This window comes from Ailuropoda melanoleuca, chromosome 11, assembly GCF_002007445.2.
Source record: "Ailuropoda melanoleuca isolate Jingjing chromosome 11, ASM200744v2, whole genome shotgun sequence".
In the NCBI taxonomy this organism is placed as follows: Eukaryota; Metazoa; Chordata; class Mammalia; order Carnivora; family Ursidae; genus Ailuropoda; species Ailuropoda melanoleuca.
In genome coordinates this window covers 6,012,261-6,030,344 of record NC_048228.1, presented here as the reverse complement: position 1 = coordinate 6,030,344, position 18,084 = coordinate 6,012,261, and the positions used below count along the sequence as shown (strand labels likewise).

The window sequence follows — 18,084 nt, the reverse complement described above, 5'->3', positions numbered from 1 at the left end:
AGCCACTGGTATTAGGGTTCTCCAGAGAACCAATAGGAGAGATACCTAGGGAGTATATAAGCCATAGGAATTGCCTCACAAAGATTATGGAGACAGAGAAGTCCCATAATCTGCTATCTGCAAGATAGAGAACCAAGAAAGCAGGTGGTATAGTTCAGTCCATGTCCAAGGGCCTGATAACCAGGGGAGTCAGTGGTGTAACTCCCAGTTTGAGGCTAAAGGCCTAAGAACCCAGGGTCACTGGCATAAGTCCTGGAGTTTGAAGACCTGAGAACCAGGAGCTTCGATATCGGGTGGTAGGAAAAGATGGATTTCACAGCTCAGGAAAACAGAGTGAAGGTACCTTTTCTTTGCTTTTTTTGTCCTGTTCAGCCCCAAACAGATTGAGTGATGCCTGCCCACATTGAAGTCAGATCTGTTTACTCATTCTACTGAATCAAATTCTAATCTCTTCTAGAAATACCCTCCTGGACACACCCAGAAATGTTTTACCAGCTATCTGGGCATCTCTTAGCACAGTCAAGTTGACACATAAAATCATAACCATTACTCCACTAAATAGAACTATGAAACTCGAGTGGTACAGCCACCAGAAGGGAGATGTGCTCAGTCCCCACTGGGCAGTGGGTGTAGAGCATGACTCCTGCAGGTCTGCATCCTTCAGGCCCGCTTGCACTCTTAGGGAAGTTGGAAGAAGGCATTTTAAGATAAAACGAGTGGATACTTTGTTTACTCAATGGCAATAAGATATTTACTCTTCCTTACTCCATCCTCTCAAATAAAAGGAGACAAAATGCTTCTTAGTACATTTGGGAGATTTGTATAGGATAGCCTGCTAGGAGGAAATACTCAAAGCCCTTTCTTCTCCTTTGAGAACAAGATTCTGGAATTAGTGTTTTGGCTTTCTCACTTGGTACCCATGGCAGAGCAGAGCTCTGAGATGGATGGACCTTAATGGCCAAGCCTTTTTTGGTGGCACTTGTTATGTTTTTTTTTTTTTTTATAACTCTTTCATGGCATTTTGAGCTGTGATGACTATAAAGCCATTTAGTTATAAATATAGAAACTGTTATATTCCTAGTGTCTCATGTTAGGAATAGAGCAGTGGCTTGAAATATTACAAGATATTTCCTACCTGATTTCGTTTTGATTGAGCTCAGTTAGTCCTGATGTTTATCTACAAAGTTTAGTACGATCCTCTGATACAGAAAGCTTATCTTTATTTTATTTTATTTTTTTAAAGATTTTATTTATTTATTCGACAGAGAGAGAGAGAGCCGGCGAGAGAGGGAACACAAGCAGGGGGAGTGGGAGAGGAAGAAGCAGGCTCATAGCAGAGGAGTCTGATGTGGGGCTCGATCCCATAACGCCGGGATCACGCCCTGAGCCGAAGGCAGACGCTTAACCGCTGTGCCACCCAGGCGCCCCCAGAAAGCTTATCTTTAGATTGGATTCTTCTGTGTATATGCCTGGACTTTATCTTTGGCCTTGAAGAAGAATAGTAGACCTTGACCACAGTGTCTACCCCTTCTCCCCTCCCTTAGAGTCAGGAATGATTGGAGCCAGTAAGACTGTGTCCCCAAGGTCTTTTGAGGGCAGTCTTCCCAACAGGCATCTCCTTGTGGGTGGAAGTGGACCCAGCAGGATTGAAATGCCACTTTAAAGTTTTTTTTTATTATTATTATTTAAAAAAATTTTTTTTTCACTTTAAACTGGTTGTGTGGAACACTGAAAGAGAGGGCATTATATGTCTCTGGTGGACCATTTTGTGTGTGTCCCTTAGTGTGCTAACACCAATTCAGTTTGTGTAGATAAATCCTAATTACATAGTAAACCTGTAGTATTCTCATAACTCTTAACCTTATTAGCGCCACGTTGTGGAAATGCTTGAAAAGTTTCTTGAATTCAAAAGGTATCTTCTTAGGCCATCCGGTATACAAGTACCAGCGGCTTCTACTTCCCAAATGTCTGGAAAACCTGATTGGCCATTTTGGCTTTAGAAAATACGAAGTTTGGTCTGATTTCACCTGACTCTGAATCTAGATCTTCCGTTATTTGAAATGCAAGCTCTCAAGAACTAAGCAGTTAAACATTTGAAGGAAGTCCCCCAATTATTACCGCTATCAGATTATTTTGACTTTGCAAAGTTTTTTTTATGTGATGGTATCCATCTTTATATCTTGCTTAATTGTCTTTGGCCTGACCCCTCTGTCGTATTTGATGATGGTGGAGGGATAGCAGGGCATGTTTGGAGGGCTTTGGGAGCCCCGATGGTATCTGCCAGGAGCTGGTAGGTGATTGATGGGACAAGGAAGGCCTTTCCTGTATAATGCAGGTGAATTTAAAATTATTTAAATAATCCTCCTCCATATTATATAAAATAATCTCTGCACTTGTCCTCTTGGTCATTTACGACCTCCAGCCACCACCCCCATACTTCATTTATTTTTAATGTTGTGTTAAAATGTTTTCTCAGATGATATCAGGACTGGTCCTAGGAAAGAATCAGATTGGCTATTTAATCAGTGGAGATACTTTATTAATAATCATTAAAAAGATCTCTGGGAAGGGAACTTTAGTTCTTGGCTTTAGATCTTATATTTATTTGGGATGGTCAGATTCTGTGCTGCCGATAAAATGAACTAGTCCCTTCAACAGCAGCCTCTTGTTTGCCTTCCCTTTCTCCTAGTTTACCTTTGTTAGTTATCTCATCCTGAATGTTTAATTTCAGTTCTGACTTTTTAGTTCATTAATTTTCAGTGTATTGTCTGATAATTCATAGCTCTACAAATCCTCCTGTTCTGTTCCCAAATACCCAACGTTAGGCTCTTTGTCTTTTTTCTAAACCCGGGTAGGGATGGGTTTTGTCCTCAAACTATTTCCTTAAATTTACATATATCCCTCCTTTCAGAGAAATCCAAACCAGTGACGTGGAAGAATCCATTAATTTAACCCAGAATCAACTACTCTCCTTGTTTACACAGTCATCCTGGGAAACCTTACTGTAAGCACATTGGACACATTCCTTTGTGGTGTTTTTTTCTTAGAGCTGGTGCTTCTTGCTACCTGTACAGTCAGATAGTCAGTCAGATCTCTCTCTTTCTCTAAAGATAAAATGGTGGGAAGTTATTTACTTCTCAGTGGGCTCTTTGTACCCGGAAGTATACCCCGGGGTGCCTTCACCCGGGAAGCTTCTCACCACTTCCCTCTTCACTCAGCATTCTGTTTAAAATGTGTCACTTATAACCACTTTGACCTTTATGGAATTGTACAATTATATCACTAGCTGGTAATGAGGCCTATTTGTTAAAAATACTTGATATGTTTCTCAAATTGTTGCAAAAGTGGAGATTCTTCCCCCCTACTTTGCTACATGATTTATTTTTGTATTGCTCTTTCCGCCTTAATTTTGTATCTGTGGAAAAGCAAAATATATAAGTAAACCTCTTGTAGCTTGATTCCTGTCTGCATCTGTAAAACAGTAATAGTAATATCTGACACTGAGAGCCAGTTCACTCTGCTCGTGTTCATTTATTTAATCCTCACAACTGAATGTGGTAGAAGCTATTAGTTCCCCTCATTTTATGTGTGAGAGAAGTGAGACTTAGAGAAGTCATTTGCCCAAATCAATTGCAAAACCCTGATTCATACGTAGGTGGTTTGGGCTAAATCAGGTGATCTCTAAGTTTACTTGCTTTCAATTTTCTGTGATTCTGAGCAGCAGTCTTTGTCTAATGAGTAGTGGGAAGAGCATGAAGATATCCTGTGGTTAATATTGGGCGGCACCTGTGTGTCTGAGGCAGCTTTGGGAGGATTTACTGGTGGAGGGGGTGCGCTGCTCTGTTCCCTTTTGCTGTTGCTCACTGCAACTGCTTCCAGGAAAGATGGCATTTTAATTTGTAAAACCTTTTTAGGATGGTAATGTTAGCTGGTGCCATTATGTTGGTGTAGAGAAAACAGGAAAGGCTCTCCCCCAGCCCCACTGTATGTACTGGTTTTGTCTGGGGAAAAAATCTGGATGTCAGTGTACAAAATGAAATGTGACCCTAGAAATCGTGTTCTTCCCTTCATTTGTCAGATGGCCAGGTGGGTCTACTAAGGTTGTCCCCAGCTAACCAGTGATTGCAGACAGGACTAGAAGCCTAGATTATTTAATTTTAGTCTAGTACTCTCTGAAATAGCACACTGCCTCCTTTTATAGACGTTTAATCTTTAACTTCCAGGCCTATTTAGGAAGATTATAACTGCCACAGCGACTTAGTTTTGTTCAAAACTTTTGTTTACTTTGAATTTATCTTTTGTTCTGTTTTATCCAGAATTAAGATTCTGGAGGCTTTTTTTTTAACGCAATGCTGCCACTCCCTGGTGCTTAGGTAGTACTGCATTAGGAAATCCAGTGGGCTTTCGCCTGCCTCTGTAACTGCCTCTGGTATTAGGAGTCGTAAATCTAGGTACAAATAAACCAGAGCAGTAATTGTGTGTGTGTGTGTGTGTGTGTGTGTGTGTGTGTGTGTATGATCATTAAGTATGCGAGAGTCAGAAGTTAACATAGATATTAAACCTCAAAAGGTAGCCCGGATTGCTGGCTTGGTTCTGAAAAATAGACATTGTATGATTGCCAGTTAGGGTACCTTTAAAAGCTAATTTCTGTTGTCCCTCAGATTTTCGGACAGCTTAGATGTGTTAAAGAAATACACGGAAGTATAGATTTCAGAACACGGTTGCTAAGACTGCTAGTAGATCTGAATTCCTTTGAGCCCTGTTAAGTAGTTCATTACTGTGAGCGGTGACGCATCCATTAGTGTTAAGGGACTGGAGATCTCTGTCATCTCTTGAAAGAAACCATATTCTCATGAAGAAATTACTTCTACGATTCTTAGCAAAGTTCCTGAAATTTTTCTGTGAAGCACTGGTTATGGCCACCTACTAACAGAAAACTGAGTGCCTGCTCAGTTCCAGATGCTTTTCCATCTTCTTTCAGTCATCTGTTAGGTAGGTTTTAGTATTCCCGTTTTACGGAAAAGGGGAGGCTCAGAATGTCTTAATTAACACGCCCACAGTCATGTTAGCCAGAAGGTGGTGAAGATGGGGTTCAAACCCAACTTTTGACAGACTTTACCATGATCTCACCTACATTCCATGTTCCCTTCTGGTAGTGCTTAAACCAGGTTTTATTCTCACCATTCTGGTTTAGCTTTCCTTAAAAAAGAAACTGTTAGACCATTGGTTTTCAGGGGGTGGGGGGAGTAATTTTTTCCCCTCAGGGAATAGTTGGCAATGTGTGGAGACATTTCTTTGGTTGTCTCAGTGAGGGAGGGGTGCCCCCTGGCATTTAGTGGTTGGAGGCCAGGAATGCTGCGAAGTGTCAAGCAGTGCACAGGATAGGCACCCACAGCACTTCCTGGACCCAATATCAGCAGTGCTGAAGGTGAGAACCTCTTATGGGACAGTGTATTAGCTTAGGCGAGTTTATCCTTGAGTAACTCCTGACAGCCTCTGCCCCTCCCCTGGTTTGCCTCATCCTGTCCCTGCTGTTTATCGCTGTGCCTCGGAGGGAAACTGTTGTCTTTTAGCTGCTTTCTCACGACCTGGTGTGTTGCCCCTCACTGCCTGGGTATTTGGCCAGCAACAGAGATAGAGGACCCCACTTGTCCAGAGAAAACCCACTAACGGCAGGATTCCAGTTCTTCTCCATACCATGCAGAACGTTTTCCTGTGCTGCATGCAGATGGACCATGGGTATGTCTAGTGCTTCTTCTGTCTTTTCTCTATCTTTGGGTCTTCCTTAGGTCTCCTTTGCCTAAAAGTATCCATCGAAATCTTTCCCATATCCCCCCCACCCCCAGGTCAGATGTTACCCCCTTCATAATCCTCTGCAAAGAGTAATTGCTCTTGTGTGTAAACTCTTGCATGTAACATTTATTCTTTTTATGTAACACTGATTAATCCTCATTTTCCACCTTTAGTATAAGCAGCATAGAATATGAAAATGCAAAATGGATAAAAACTAAAAAGTACCCATTATGTAGGTTTATTCTTTGTGTACAGTCTGTTTTATTCAAACCAGTAATGATGCCCTGTTTTCGTAGGCCTGTCTGTCTGACACAGTTAATGATAAAGTGTGAACCCTGGTGTTGGTGATACTCACTTTGGAATAGCACTTCTTCACATTTGAGTTCGTCAGGACTTTTGGCGGTTCTTTTATTTCTAGTAAAGTGGCTTAAGTATTTCAGTGAACGTTTTTGTTGTTGGTTTGTTTTTGAAAGCCTTTCTGGTCTTTCAGTGAAGACTATATACATACTTCTCATTTGAGCAGAAAGAGTCTTACTTTATTAAAGAAGACTTCTTTGACATATTTTAGAGTTGGTCATCTCCTTCATAAACATGAGATGTGTCTTGAATTTTAGTTCTCGTTCATTTCTCACTCACCTCTGACCTGTGATGACAAGCTGGATGCTGCTCAGAGGAACGATGGGAAGGTCTCTGAAGGCCCTCACCTGGGTTAAAAAACAACCAGGTGCACAGTCTCTCTCAGGCTGTAGCCCCATCGCCTTCAAACAGAAAGGCAGCATTATTCTTCCTTTATTCTTTGAATGAACCAGGAGCAAAGTTAACTTGTGGGGATAACATGGCTAAGTGTCCCACAGACATTTAGGGTCCCTGATCATCGTAGGACTCTATTATTCATAAATATTTATGGACAAGTTTTTCCGTTCTCTGGGAATTTGAAGATAAATAAGATAGGGTCCCTGCTCCATGGACTGCTAGTACCTTCACCATTACCCACAGTTTGTGTGTTGGTTTGCCCCAGTACTGCAAGTCAGGTGGCAGTACTGTGGAGGGGGATGTAGTTCAGTCTGTGAGATTGGCACACCTTGGACAGATGACTTTGTGCCAGGCCTTGCAGGGTAAGTTTTTTCTAACTTATTGCCCTTAATGGCCTTGACATTGTGCTGACACAATTTAAGAATATTTACCACAATGATTAAGAGTTCATATAGAAGGATGTATTCATGTAGTTTTGTATAGTTAATGCTAAATAACATAGTAGTGAATGAATTACTTAATCAAACTGGGGAGATTTATAGGTTCAGGTTTGGTCTCCTTTGGTTTCTTGGAATAAGCGTTTTGAGCAATAGGGTTAGAGGGTGCTATGGCTGGGATTAAAAACACTTTTGACCTCTTCTTTAACTTATGTATTTTTGTGGTCCTGGTGGTAATTGTGAGTCCCCCTCTCTGCTTCTCCACCTGTTGACAGGGGCTTTTGATCATGGGTATGGTATACACCTGTGGGCACCCGAAATCCTGTTCCTAATGCTGTTAGATTTTCCTTTTCAGAGTAAGAGGGACCATCTACTCATGAACGTCAAATGGTACTACCGTCAGTCTGAAGTTCCAGATTCTGTGTACCAGCATTTGGTTCAGGATCGGCATAATGAAAATGGTAAATATGTCCTGGTTTGATTTTTACGCTTTCTTAGCTTTGGACAAGGCTGTCTTTCTAAAGACATTCATTAAATGGAGATAACCACTACAAAAAATTGTCTCTGAAAAAGCTTTTTGTAACTATAAGGACATTACTGGAATGTTTACTTATTTATTTACTTTTTTGAGTTCTTTCATTATTTTTGCCTTAAAAAAAACCCCAAGCAACCAGAGAGATGTGCCAATAACATCTTCCCCTTAAACTTGGAATAGAGATAGGTCTTTGGAAATAACAGTAATTTTATTTTTTAAATTACTTTTTCTCCCCTAATGATGAACTAATAATACTTAAAACACTAGGGTTATGTTTTATTTCTTTTTTCCTTTTCGATAATCTGTATGATTACACTTCTGCATTCAGGGCTGTGAACTTCAGTTTTGAAAGCATAGCTTTCCTGAGTGATTTGGGATTCAGTTTGCATCTTGACTTTCAGAATAATCAGGAAGGTAGTTTAGAGCATCTTTTATTTTTTCTTGCTCTGGCATTGTAGTTTCTACCCAATAATTTTATTGACACATGAGATATGCACATAAAATGTATCTTGCATTCGTTCAGATGTATAATTGTGCATTTTTATTGATTCTTTTGGAGTGGTGCTGGGCCTCATGCTAGCTGATTCACATTTGTTACCCATTAATCATATGAGTTAGAGTTTTTCACTGCCCACATTGAGCTGAGGAAATTGAGATAGAGATGCTCAAGGAGTTGCCAGGTGACATGTCTTCTAAGTGGTCCCAGCCAGGCTGGGATCCAGCTTGGTCAGCCCTGATGTCTGCTCTCTTCCCACTTGTCCACACTGCTTTTGGTGATAGGTTTTGAGTCAACAAAGGAGTAATCAAACACAGTTTTAAAGAATGATTTTTTTTTAAGATTTATTAATTTATTTATTTGAGAGAGTGAGCAAGAGAGCATAAGCAGGGGAACTGGCAGAGGGAGAGAGAGAGAAGCAGGCCTCCCGCTGAGCAGGGAGCCCGATGTGGACCAAGCTCGATTCCAGGACTCTGGGATCATGACCTCAGCCGAAGGCAGACACTTAACTGACTGAGCCACTCAGGCACCCCAAGAATGATGTTCCTTTATAACTCACTAGTTTTTTTCCTTCTTTGAAGCTATAAAAATTTCTGTTAAAACAGTTAAATTATGGTTCCTAATTAAAAATAGTAACTTGGTTATTTTTTTCAACAGAAACAGTGTGATTTCACTCCATCCTGGAATATATGGCAATAAGAAATTAAAATGGACAGGATCACTAAATATTTCAGTAGTTTACAAGTTTGTAAAATGTGGTGGTTGTTTCTTCTTTTTTTTTTTTTCCTTCTTTTTTTATTAATTGCTTAATGCATTTCAGCAAAGTGTGGAGACTCAGTGAAGGGTATAAAACATACCCAACAGGCTACTTTATTCCTGTTGTTATTCCTCCTGACCAGACCTGGTTATTTATTGTACTTTCTTTAGTGACAGGTGAACCTGAAAGAAGATTTTGCAAAAATTTTCCTAATTGTTTGGGAGGCTCAATTTTAATACCTTCTTAATTAATTATTTTGACAGACTCTGGAAGAGAACTTGTCATTACAGACCCAGTTATCAAGAACCGAGAGCTCTTCATTTCTGATTACGTCGACACGTACCACGCTGCTGCCCTTAGGTAAGTGCCAGAGACGCGGTCCTTCCTGCGAAGGAGCAATCGTCAAACACGGGAGGCAGGGAGTCTGAGCTGTTCTGACCTCTTTCGATAATCACAATATTAGTCAGACTACTCTTATGGTCTCAGTAAGCTAACACTCCAGGGTTAATTTTGTGGATTATTGGGAATTCAGAGGTAGTACCTATATTTTCATTAATCTGTGTAGGGGAAAAAAAGCAATGTAAAATTTTTTTTAATACCTTCTCTGTAGTTTTGTAGCTCTGTTTCCTTATTAGCATGCTGGTTTGAGAACTAGTATCCTGGCACCGTTTGCTAAAAAGTATTTAGGATGAAGTGTTACGATGGTCTACAGATTATTTTCTTAAGAATCAGTTACTTCTACTAGAAAAGATAAGAGAAATGGGTGAAACAAATATGGCAGCACGTACTTAAGAGTCTAGGCAAGGTTTATAGGAAGGCTTATTGACCTGTTCTTTCACTTTTTTTGTATGTATGAAAAATTTCCTACCAAAAAGCTGTGAGTTAGGGAGAATATATTGAAGATTTTATTCTGAGTAAGGAGGTAATATTGCAGGTAGTCTTAAGTAATTATATGAAAAGTGACCATGAGCCACTGCTTTGTACTTTATGGTATTTTCTGTCCCTTTCAGGAACAGAACACTGAGATACATATCCTGGTGTATTTTGTATGTAAGTGGAAGATGTTGGTCGTGTTAAGTAGTAGAGGAAGTAAGACGAGTAATATTTTTACAACTCTTTTCCAACTAGAAAGAATAAAGTGGTGGAAGACTGCATTCTTTGTTAAAGAATAAAATTGGGAAAAAAAAGTCATAGGGATTTGCTTGCTTTTAACTTAGCTATAATGAGAGAAAATAGTTTCTCTATTAAATTGCTCAGATGGTATTCAGTAAAACCGTATGGAGCTTCTTCTGCAAAGCTACCTAGCTAAGGCCAGTTATTTCAAGGCAAATTAGTAGCAACTTTTAGGGCAGGTTTGGGTAGATGTTTTGGGCCAGATCATCTTTCATATGGTCCCCCTTGTGTAGCTACTCTGGTCAGCCATTGTAGCGCAAAAATCAGAGGCAACGTGTAAATAAATGAGGTGGCATACGCCAATAAGACTTTATTTATGGACACTAAAATTTGAATTTCATTTAATTTGCACATGTCAGGAGATATTACCCTTTTTTTGATTGATTGATTGATTGATTGATTTTTGCCATTTAAAAATGTAAAAGTATTTTTATTTCTGGGCGGTATAAAACCGGCCAGATTTGGCTCAGGAGGGCCAGCGGACCACATTTGGCTCTGGAGCCATAGTTTGCCAATCCCTGCTGTACGGGTAGGAGTGTGTGTGGTTAGATTTGGCCTCTTACAGGACTTTAGATAAATTTAGAGAATTCCTGTGGTGTTTATAAACATCTTCCAAATTCCCACAAGCTTATTATGTCTTTGTGGCAGTGACTTTCCAATCTTACACACGAATGCTAAATAACGCAAGTGGAAGGGAGGGAGGGAGGGGGCCATTAAATTGTTAGTGAAGGCAAGTGGCTTGATCCTGGCATTCTTTCTTAACGTGCTATATGCTTTTTCCCTCCTTTTTCTGTATTGTGTCATTGGTTGAGTTACATGATTTTAAGCAATGTAGAGTTGAAGTTAAAACACATAAATATGTGAGACATAACTCTGGTTATTTAATATGTTTTGATGTATTTGCTAAGAATGAATATATTTAACTGTTAGTGGCTCTTCAGATTTGTGGAGTCATTTTATACTATTTTACCCTTTCTATTTTTTAAAAAGATTTAAAAAAGATTTTATTTACCTATTTGAGAGAGAGACACAGAGAGCATGAGCAGGGGGAGGAGCAGAGGGAGAGGGACAAGTAGACTCCCTGCAGAGCAGGCAGCAGCCCTGTGTGAGGCTCTCTCCCAGGACTGTGAGATCATAACCTGAGCTGAGGTTAGATGTCTAACTTAACCGACTAAGCCACCCAGGAGCCCCTATTTTACCCTTTTTAGAGGAACCAGTTGTCCTACATCATTCCAACTGGACCCAGTGAATGTACTTTAACTAGGTTTATAATCAGACACTTGCTGGAGATGCGTAACTCTGTGGTCACTGCCTCTTCTCTGGCCGTGGAAGGGCTGGAGTGCTGATGGTAATTCTTTTGTCTTCTTTTCACTGTGGATGTGACTAGAACCCTTATTGATTAGTTTTTTCCTTCTGTGGTATTTTCTTTGAAGTGGCCATTAGGTGATTTCATTATAGCTGTCACCTTAAATTTGATTTGTTAGCTCTTTGTGTGCCCTGATAATTGGATTTTTTTCCCAAAGATGTAGATGATAGTGGTCACATAATTATTGAACTGGCCTAGTAGGTGCTCAGTAAATACTTGTACATGTATTGACATTTGTCTGCGTCTGAGCTCATAGGTATGGTTCTTACCATTACTTAGTAATCTTGCCTGGTTCTCAGTTTTAGAGTGCTTGCTGTAAGTTCATCTCCCATAAAAGCAGCATTGAATGGTGCCCCCCTGCCCCCGAATCTCTATTTGTTCCTTTTCTCTTTACCAAAACTAGATTACTTTGATTTGACTTAATTCAGTTTGATTAATTTATTTAGTTTTAAAGATTTTATTTATTTGAGGGAGAGAGAGAGAGAGTGTGTGTGTGTGTGTGTAGAGCCTGACATGACAGCAGGGCTCCATCCTAGGACCCTGGGATGATGTCCTGAGGTGAATTCAGATGCTTAACCAACTGAGACACCCAGGTGCCCCTAGATTACTTTAATTTTAAAATATGGCAGGGGGTGGTAGTGGAATTAACCTCTACCTTTTTTTTCTTTTAAAGATTTTATTTATTTATTTATTTATTTATTTATTTATTTATTTATTTTTTAAAGATTTTATTTATTTATTCGACAGAGACAGAGACAGCCAGTGAGAGAGGGAACACAAGCAGGGGGAGTGGGAGAGGAAGAAGCAGGCTCCTAGTAGAGGAGCATGATGTGGGGCTCGATCCCATAACACGGGGGTCACGCCCTGAGCCGAAGGCAGACGCTTAACCGCTGTGCCACCCAGGTGCCCCTATTTATTTATTTATAGAGTGCCAGTGGTGGTGGGGGGTGGGAGTAGAGGAGGGGACAGAGCTTGATGTGGGTCTCGACCCCATGACCCTGAGACCACGACCCAAGCTGAAACCAAGAGTTGAACACCCAAATGACTGAGCCACCTAGGCACCCCAACCTTTAAATTTTTTTTCCCAATTTTTCCTTCATTTACCCACAGAAAGAATTTTTTCTTCCTCTATAGCTATAAAGCAGTTCTGCCAAAAATAAAATTAGTTTTGAAAGAGGCAAATAAAATAGTCCATAGGCACATGAAAAAAGATCAAATGAACATAGTGAACAAAATGTGGAGGAGAAATAAGAAAAAGAAAGACTGATTTTGTTAGTGCTTAGCACCCTTCTTGTCAAAGATCAAAGTGCTCAGTTGTGTGGATTCATGGGACTCAGTAAATCTGAGGGGGCCCCTGCCATTGCATTCCCTTAGGGGGAAACCGATGTTGAGCTTTCTCTTTCAAGCTGGTGCTCTCGTTGTGTTATAAGGGAGGACAGCGCTTTGCCCTTTAGCCATTGTGAATCAGACAGAAGACAGAATTCCTCTGCAGCCTATTCTGTGTTGAGATTATAGTATTTCCTTACCCAAATTAAATTCACTTCCAGAGGAGACTGTGGGACCATCAGTTACAGAAACCGGTGTTGAGATCCAGCATTACTGCTTGGCTGCTATTTTTAAATTCTTGCCTTACTCCCTGGTATGTGTTTTTGGCCCTTGCTGATAAAATAGAAAAAACACCAGGTTGAAATGGGAAGACTTCAGTTTTTGTTGTTGTTGTTTTTAAGATTTATTTATTTATTTGAGAGAGAGAGAATATGAGCACACAAGCGGCGGGGAGGGGGCAGAGAGGGGGGAGGGGGAGAGAATCTCTAGCAGACTCGCTGCCCAGTGTGAAGCCCGATGTGGGGCTCAATCTCACAATCCTGAGATCATGACCTGAGCTGAAACCAAGAGTCAAACATTTAACAGACTGAGCCACCCAGGTGCTCTGAAATGAGAAGAGTTCTTTTTGAATCTTGGCTGTGCCACATAGTTTTGTGATCAAGGTCAAGTTTGTTAACTTTTGAGCCATCCTTTTGACAAATTTACTCAAGGCCATGTGATTAAATGACAGAACCCTGAACCTCATATCTTCTGGTTCTACATCCAGTAAGATAAGGGGTATGAAAAAGTCTCTCAGAATGCCTCATACCCAATATAGCACGAGTAGTGCTTACAGTCATTGAATCAGAATTGGGACTTAGAGCATAAAAGGAAGAAAAGAAAAAGTAAAATTAAATGTAATTCTGTACCGAGTTATTGATGGCACAATTATTCAACATCCATTGATTTTATTTTTTCTGTTGCCTCTTGGCTGAGTTGATTGGATACTTTGATTACTTCAGGTATGGGAGGAAGAGTTTAGCTCGAGGAACCATCTCTAGATGCTCTAAGAGTGAGCAGATAAACCTGCTCTGAGAACAAGAAGATAAATTTTATTACACTAAATAAAAATTATTGCTTGCAATTTGTTTGCTGTGTTACTTTTTTCACCCTAAGGATCATGTTTTATTGATGACCAGAGAAAGGATCTAGAGAGATTGCTTTGTGATTGGACCATCAGCATGTGACCTGGCAGTGTTTTCGGCTTTACTGTTCACCTGTAGCATTGAATTCCCAAGTATCATAAATGTCTTAACGACTTAAGGGCTGTTTCCCAACTTTCTGATTATCTGCTTCTTCAGAGAATCACTTAGAAATAAAATATCCTCAGGTAGGTCAGGTGACATCTTAGCTAGGAATTTGTCTTAGAGGAATATGTTTTAGAGTTGAGTTTTCTGGCAGCCTCCTGGGGCCAAGAAACCCTGAACTGGCTCTGCAGAGCTTCTAATCTTCCCCCTTTTCATTCTGAATTAATTGATCTCTTTACTTTGTTACGGGCATTTAGGATCACCCAGGTAGTGATTGGTACAGACTCATTACATCTTTGTGCAGTTCTCCAGCCATTCTTAGCATTGAGACAGGTCCTTCAGCTCCTGAGAGTTCCCTGAGGAGCTTCATGCTGCCTCGGAGCTTTTAGTTTTACAGTTCCAGGATCATTTCCTGGCTTTAATCAGCTGTTGTTTTTATATGTGAAATAACTTCGACCTTCAGCATTTTTATTGTTTCGTCTGTATGTGCTTAGTACTTCATTAGACACCATAACTTAACGGTCATTTTATTTATTGGCTCATTCATCATTTAACAGGTCATTGAGCTGCTAATTGGGGGAGGGCTCTGAGGTGCTGGAAGCACCCGCCTGAACAGTATATTCTCTGCTCTTGAGTACATCTCAGTCCTGTAAAAATTCTTTTATCTGGAGCTACTTGTAGACACACAGAAAAGTTGGAAGTACTGCATTTCCCCCAGTCTTCCTCAGCGTTCACATCGGACCGTATAAGGTTGTCAGAACCAGGAAATTAGCATTAGTACCATACAGTTGAACTGAAGACCCTTTTGAATTTCACTAATATCTTACTCCATTCAGGCTGCTGTAACAGAATACTATAGACTTGGGTGGCTTGTAAACAACAGAAATTTATTTCTTACCGTCCTGGAAGCTGGAAGTCTGAGATCAGAGTACAGCATGTTTGAGTTCTAGTGAGAACCCTCTTCTAGTCCACAGACTGCCGACTTCGTGTATCCTTGCATGGCTAACAGCAGAGAGGGAAGGCAAGCTTCCTGTCCAACACCACAAGATTCATTTTATTGTGCCTCTTTTTGCAGCTTTTTTCTTCAACAGCGAAAGATTCTGTTCCTATTGTTAAAATATAATATTTTTATTTTCTTCAAGAATACGTATAGTTTCAGAATTTGTAACTCATGTCCCTGTGAGAAACAGATTTACTGACTAAATTTTTGTCTTTAGTCCTGAAATATATTGGCAAGGTAGCATTTTCCAACATTGCTTAGGTCAGTTCTGTTCTTCCACTCCTCCTTAGATGTGGCTGTGTTACCCATTTGTAATAGAGTTAGGTTCACGTGTGGGGCTTTGCGTTCTACCTCTAGCTCCTCCTGGTTGATGTGGACTCTTGTTAAGTTCTGGGTATGTGAGGGTGTGTGGACTGTGGCTGTGCTTCTGAGGGTCAGGGACATGGACAGTCATGTAGTTGTCAACTCTCTTACCATGGTTCCATTCCCCACCTCTTTCCTACCCACCTATTATTGGTAACTGATCGTTTTGCTTCTTGTTTATCCCTCCTGCATATTTTCCTTTCAAATGAACAAATACATGTCTGTGTTCTTATAACCTCTTCGTTCTTATATGAAGGGTAGCATCCTGCAGATATGCTTTTGTGTTTGCTTTTTTTACTTAATGTTTCGGAAATTGCTCCATATCAGTTCATAGAGATCTTCCTCATTCTCTTACAGCTACATAGAACTGCACTGTGTGCCTGAACCACCGTTTAATTAGCTGCTGTCTTGTGAATGGTCATTTAGGTTGTTCCCAGGATGTTTCAGTTACAAATGATGCTGCAGTGAATATTCTAGTGCATCTGTAGTTCCTTTCTGTTAGATGGGAACCTTCAGGGTGGATTCATCCGAGAGAGATTGCTGGGTTGAAAGGCGTATGTATATGTGGTTTTCCTCCAGAAAGCATATGCCAATTTGCACTCCCTCTGTTTCCCCAATAGAATGTAGTTTTATTTTTTAAAATTGTGCCAGTCTGATAGGTGAGAAATAGTATCTCGGTATTCTGCTTTATTTTGCGAACAGTGAGTGAGTTTGAGCATTTTTTCTTTATGTTTGAAGGATACTTTTGTCTTTTTTTTGTGAATTATCTGTTCATGTCATTTCCTTTGGGGTTTTTTTGTCTCTCTATAAAATTCTTTACATTTTCTCTTGTTTATAAACGTTGCAGATGTTTGCTCCCACTTGTCAGTTTTCTTTTACAGTTTTAAAAAAAATTCTGCAAAACTTAATTTGGCCTAGTCAGATTTGGCGGTCTTTTTATTTATTCCCTCAGGCCTTTGAGTCCTACTTAGAAAGCCTCTCCGTGCAACTGATTTACAGAGGAGTTCTACCCAGTCATCCCAGTGTCGTTTATTAAAAAGCCATTTCTTTACCTCAGTGGCTCACGATGCCGTCTTTGTCATAGATTACTGTGTATATTCCAGACTTGTTCTGTCGTCTGTTGTCTATGTGCCACTGCCATGCTCTTTTAATTGTAGAGGTATTCTAGTATTTTTTACCGTAATACTGATTGTTTCCCCTTTCTCAGTTATTTGTTTTTCTTACGAATCTTCGTAGTAAAGTGTTTCATTCTATTAATGATAATTAATTGATAGCATTGAATTTATAGATCAAACTATGGAAAATGCCATGTTGAGTTTTCCTATCCGAGAACAAGGGGATGTTTTTCCATTTGTTCATGTTTACTTTTGTGTCTCTCAGGAGTATTTAAGGATTTTCTTCATAGAGATGTTCCCATTCTTGTTACACATTTATTTCTATGCATTTAATCTTATAGACGTACATTGAACTCTATACCCTAGTAATAAAGAATTCACATTCTTTCTATGTACCTTGGCACATTCTCAAATTCATCATATGTTAGATCACAAAGAAAACATTTATCTCATTAAAAGGCGATAAAACTGTAGTTTACAAACAAAAACAAAGAACAGAAAGCCCCTTTCACTTGGAAATTTGAAACTTCCTATTTCTTAACTGTGGAGAACACCCTGATGGTCACCGGAGGGAGGGGGGATGTAGGGGATGGGGATTTAAGGGACACTCATCATTATGAGCACTGAGTAACATATAGAACTCTTGGCTCACTATATTGTGCACCTGAAACTAATATAACACTGCATGTTAACTATACTGCAATTAAAATAAAAAACTTAAAAAATACAGCTTCCTATTGAACAACTCCTGAGTAGAAGGGGAAATAAAACTGAAATTAAAGAAATTTTTAAAAACAACAGTAAAAATACTGTGTACTAGAAGCTGCAGTGTGCATTTAACACTGATCAGAGGCGCCTGGGTGGCTCAGTTGGTTAAGCGACTGCCTTCGGCTCAGGTCGTGAATGATGCTGGAGTCCCAAGTCCCGCATGGGGCTCCCTGCTCAGCAGGGAGTCTGCTTCTCCCTCTGATCCTTCCCCCCTCATGCGCGCGCGCGCTCTCTCTCTCTCTCTCAAATAAATAAATAAAATCTTAAAAAAGAAACACACTGATCAAAGGAAAGCTAGTTACGTTAAACACATCAATTTAAATGAAAAAACAAAATTAAACGATTGAGTCCCCAGCTTCAATGATAAAAGGAATAAAAAAAGGTAGAAGCGAGGCTTACAGCAGTTCCATTTCACCGTGGGGAGGCAGAGGCACTGACGAGGAAGTGACATCAGTTGTCACATACAACAACTATCTAGGAAACTGTGTGGAGCGATATTCTGAAAACACCGTAGATGAGTCCAGGTGAATCATAGAAAGTGTTCAGATAACCCCTAGGAAGGCAAGAGAAACAGAAGAATGAAAAACGGAAGACACTTCAAAAAAAATTCTATACCTGTCATTAGTCAAATGGCTCACAGTTGACAAGGTGCTGACTCTGTCTCCAGATCTTTCTTTCCCTTTGTGCTCAGGCAAGGGTGATGACCAAAGCTGTTGGCAGGCCTGCGGCTCTAAGCATTCTGTGCATTGCATGTGCCTGGGAATCTACAGAGACTTTCCCAGTTCCGGATAGTTTTGATGGAATGAATTTCTGGGCCATATTTCCATTTGTATTTTTTCCTTGTGTAAGGTGGTTCTTTTCCTGTTCCTTCATCCCCTTCAGATTGCCTCTTCCCACCAATTGGGACACTTACCAA

General features: G+C 40.1%; 1 protein-coding gene across 4 annotated transcripts in view; it reads left to right on the top strand.

Annotated features, from left to right (window-relative positions):
• Nucleotides 1–18,084, top strand: part of RERE (arginine-glutamic acid dipeptide repeats) — a 421,678-nt gene that overhangs the window by 243,956 nt on the left and 159,638 nt on the right. For all 4 annotated transcript variants that reach the window (XM_034671164.1, XM_034671162.1, XM_034671166.1 and 1 more), the window contains 2 exons: nucleotides 7,339–7,444; nucleotides 9,035–9,131. In XM_034671164.1, the coding sequence (XP_034527055.1) occupies nucleotides 7,339–7,444; nucleotides 9,035–9,131 (203 nt within the window). The remainder of the gene's footprint in view (nucleotides 1–7,338; nucleotides 7,445–9,034; nucleotides 9,132–18,084) is intronic.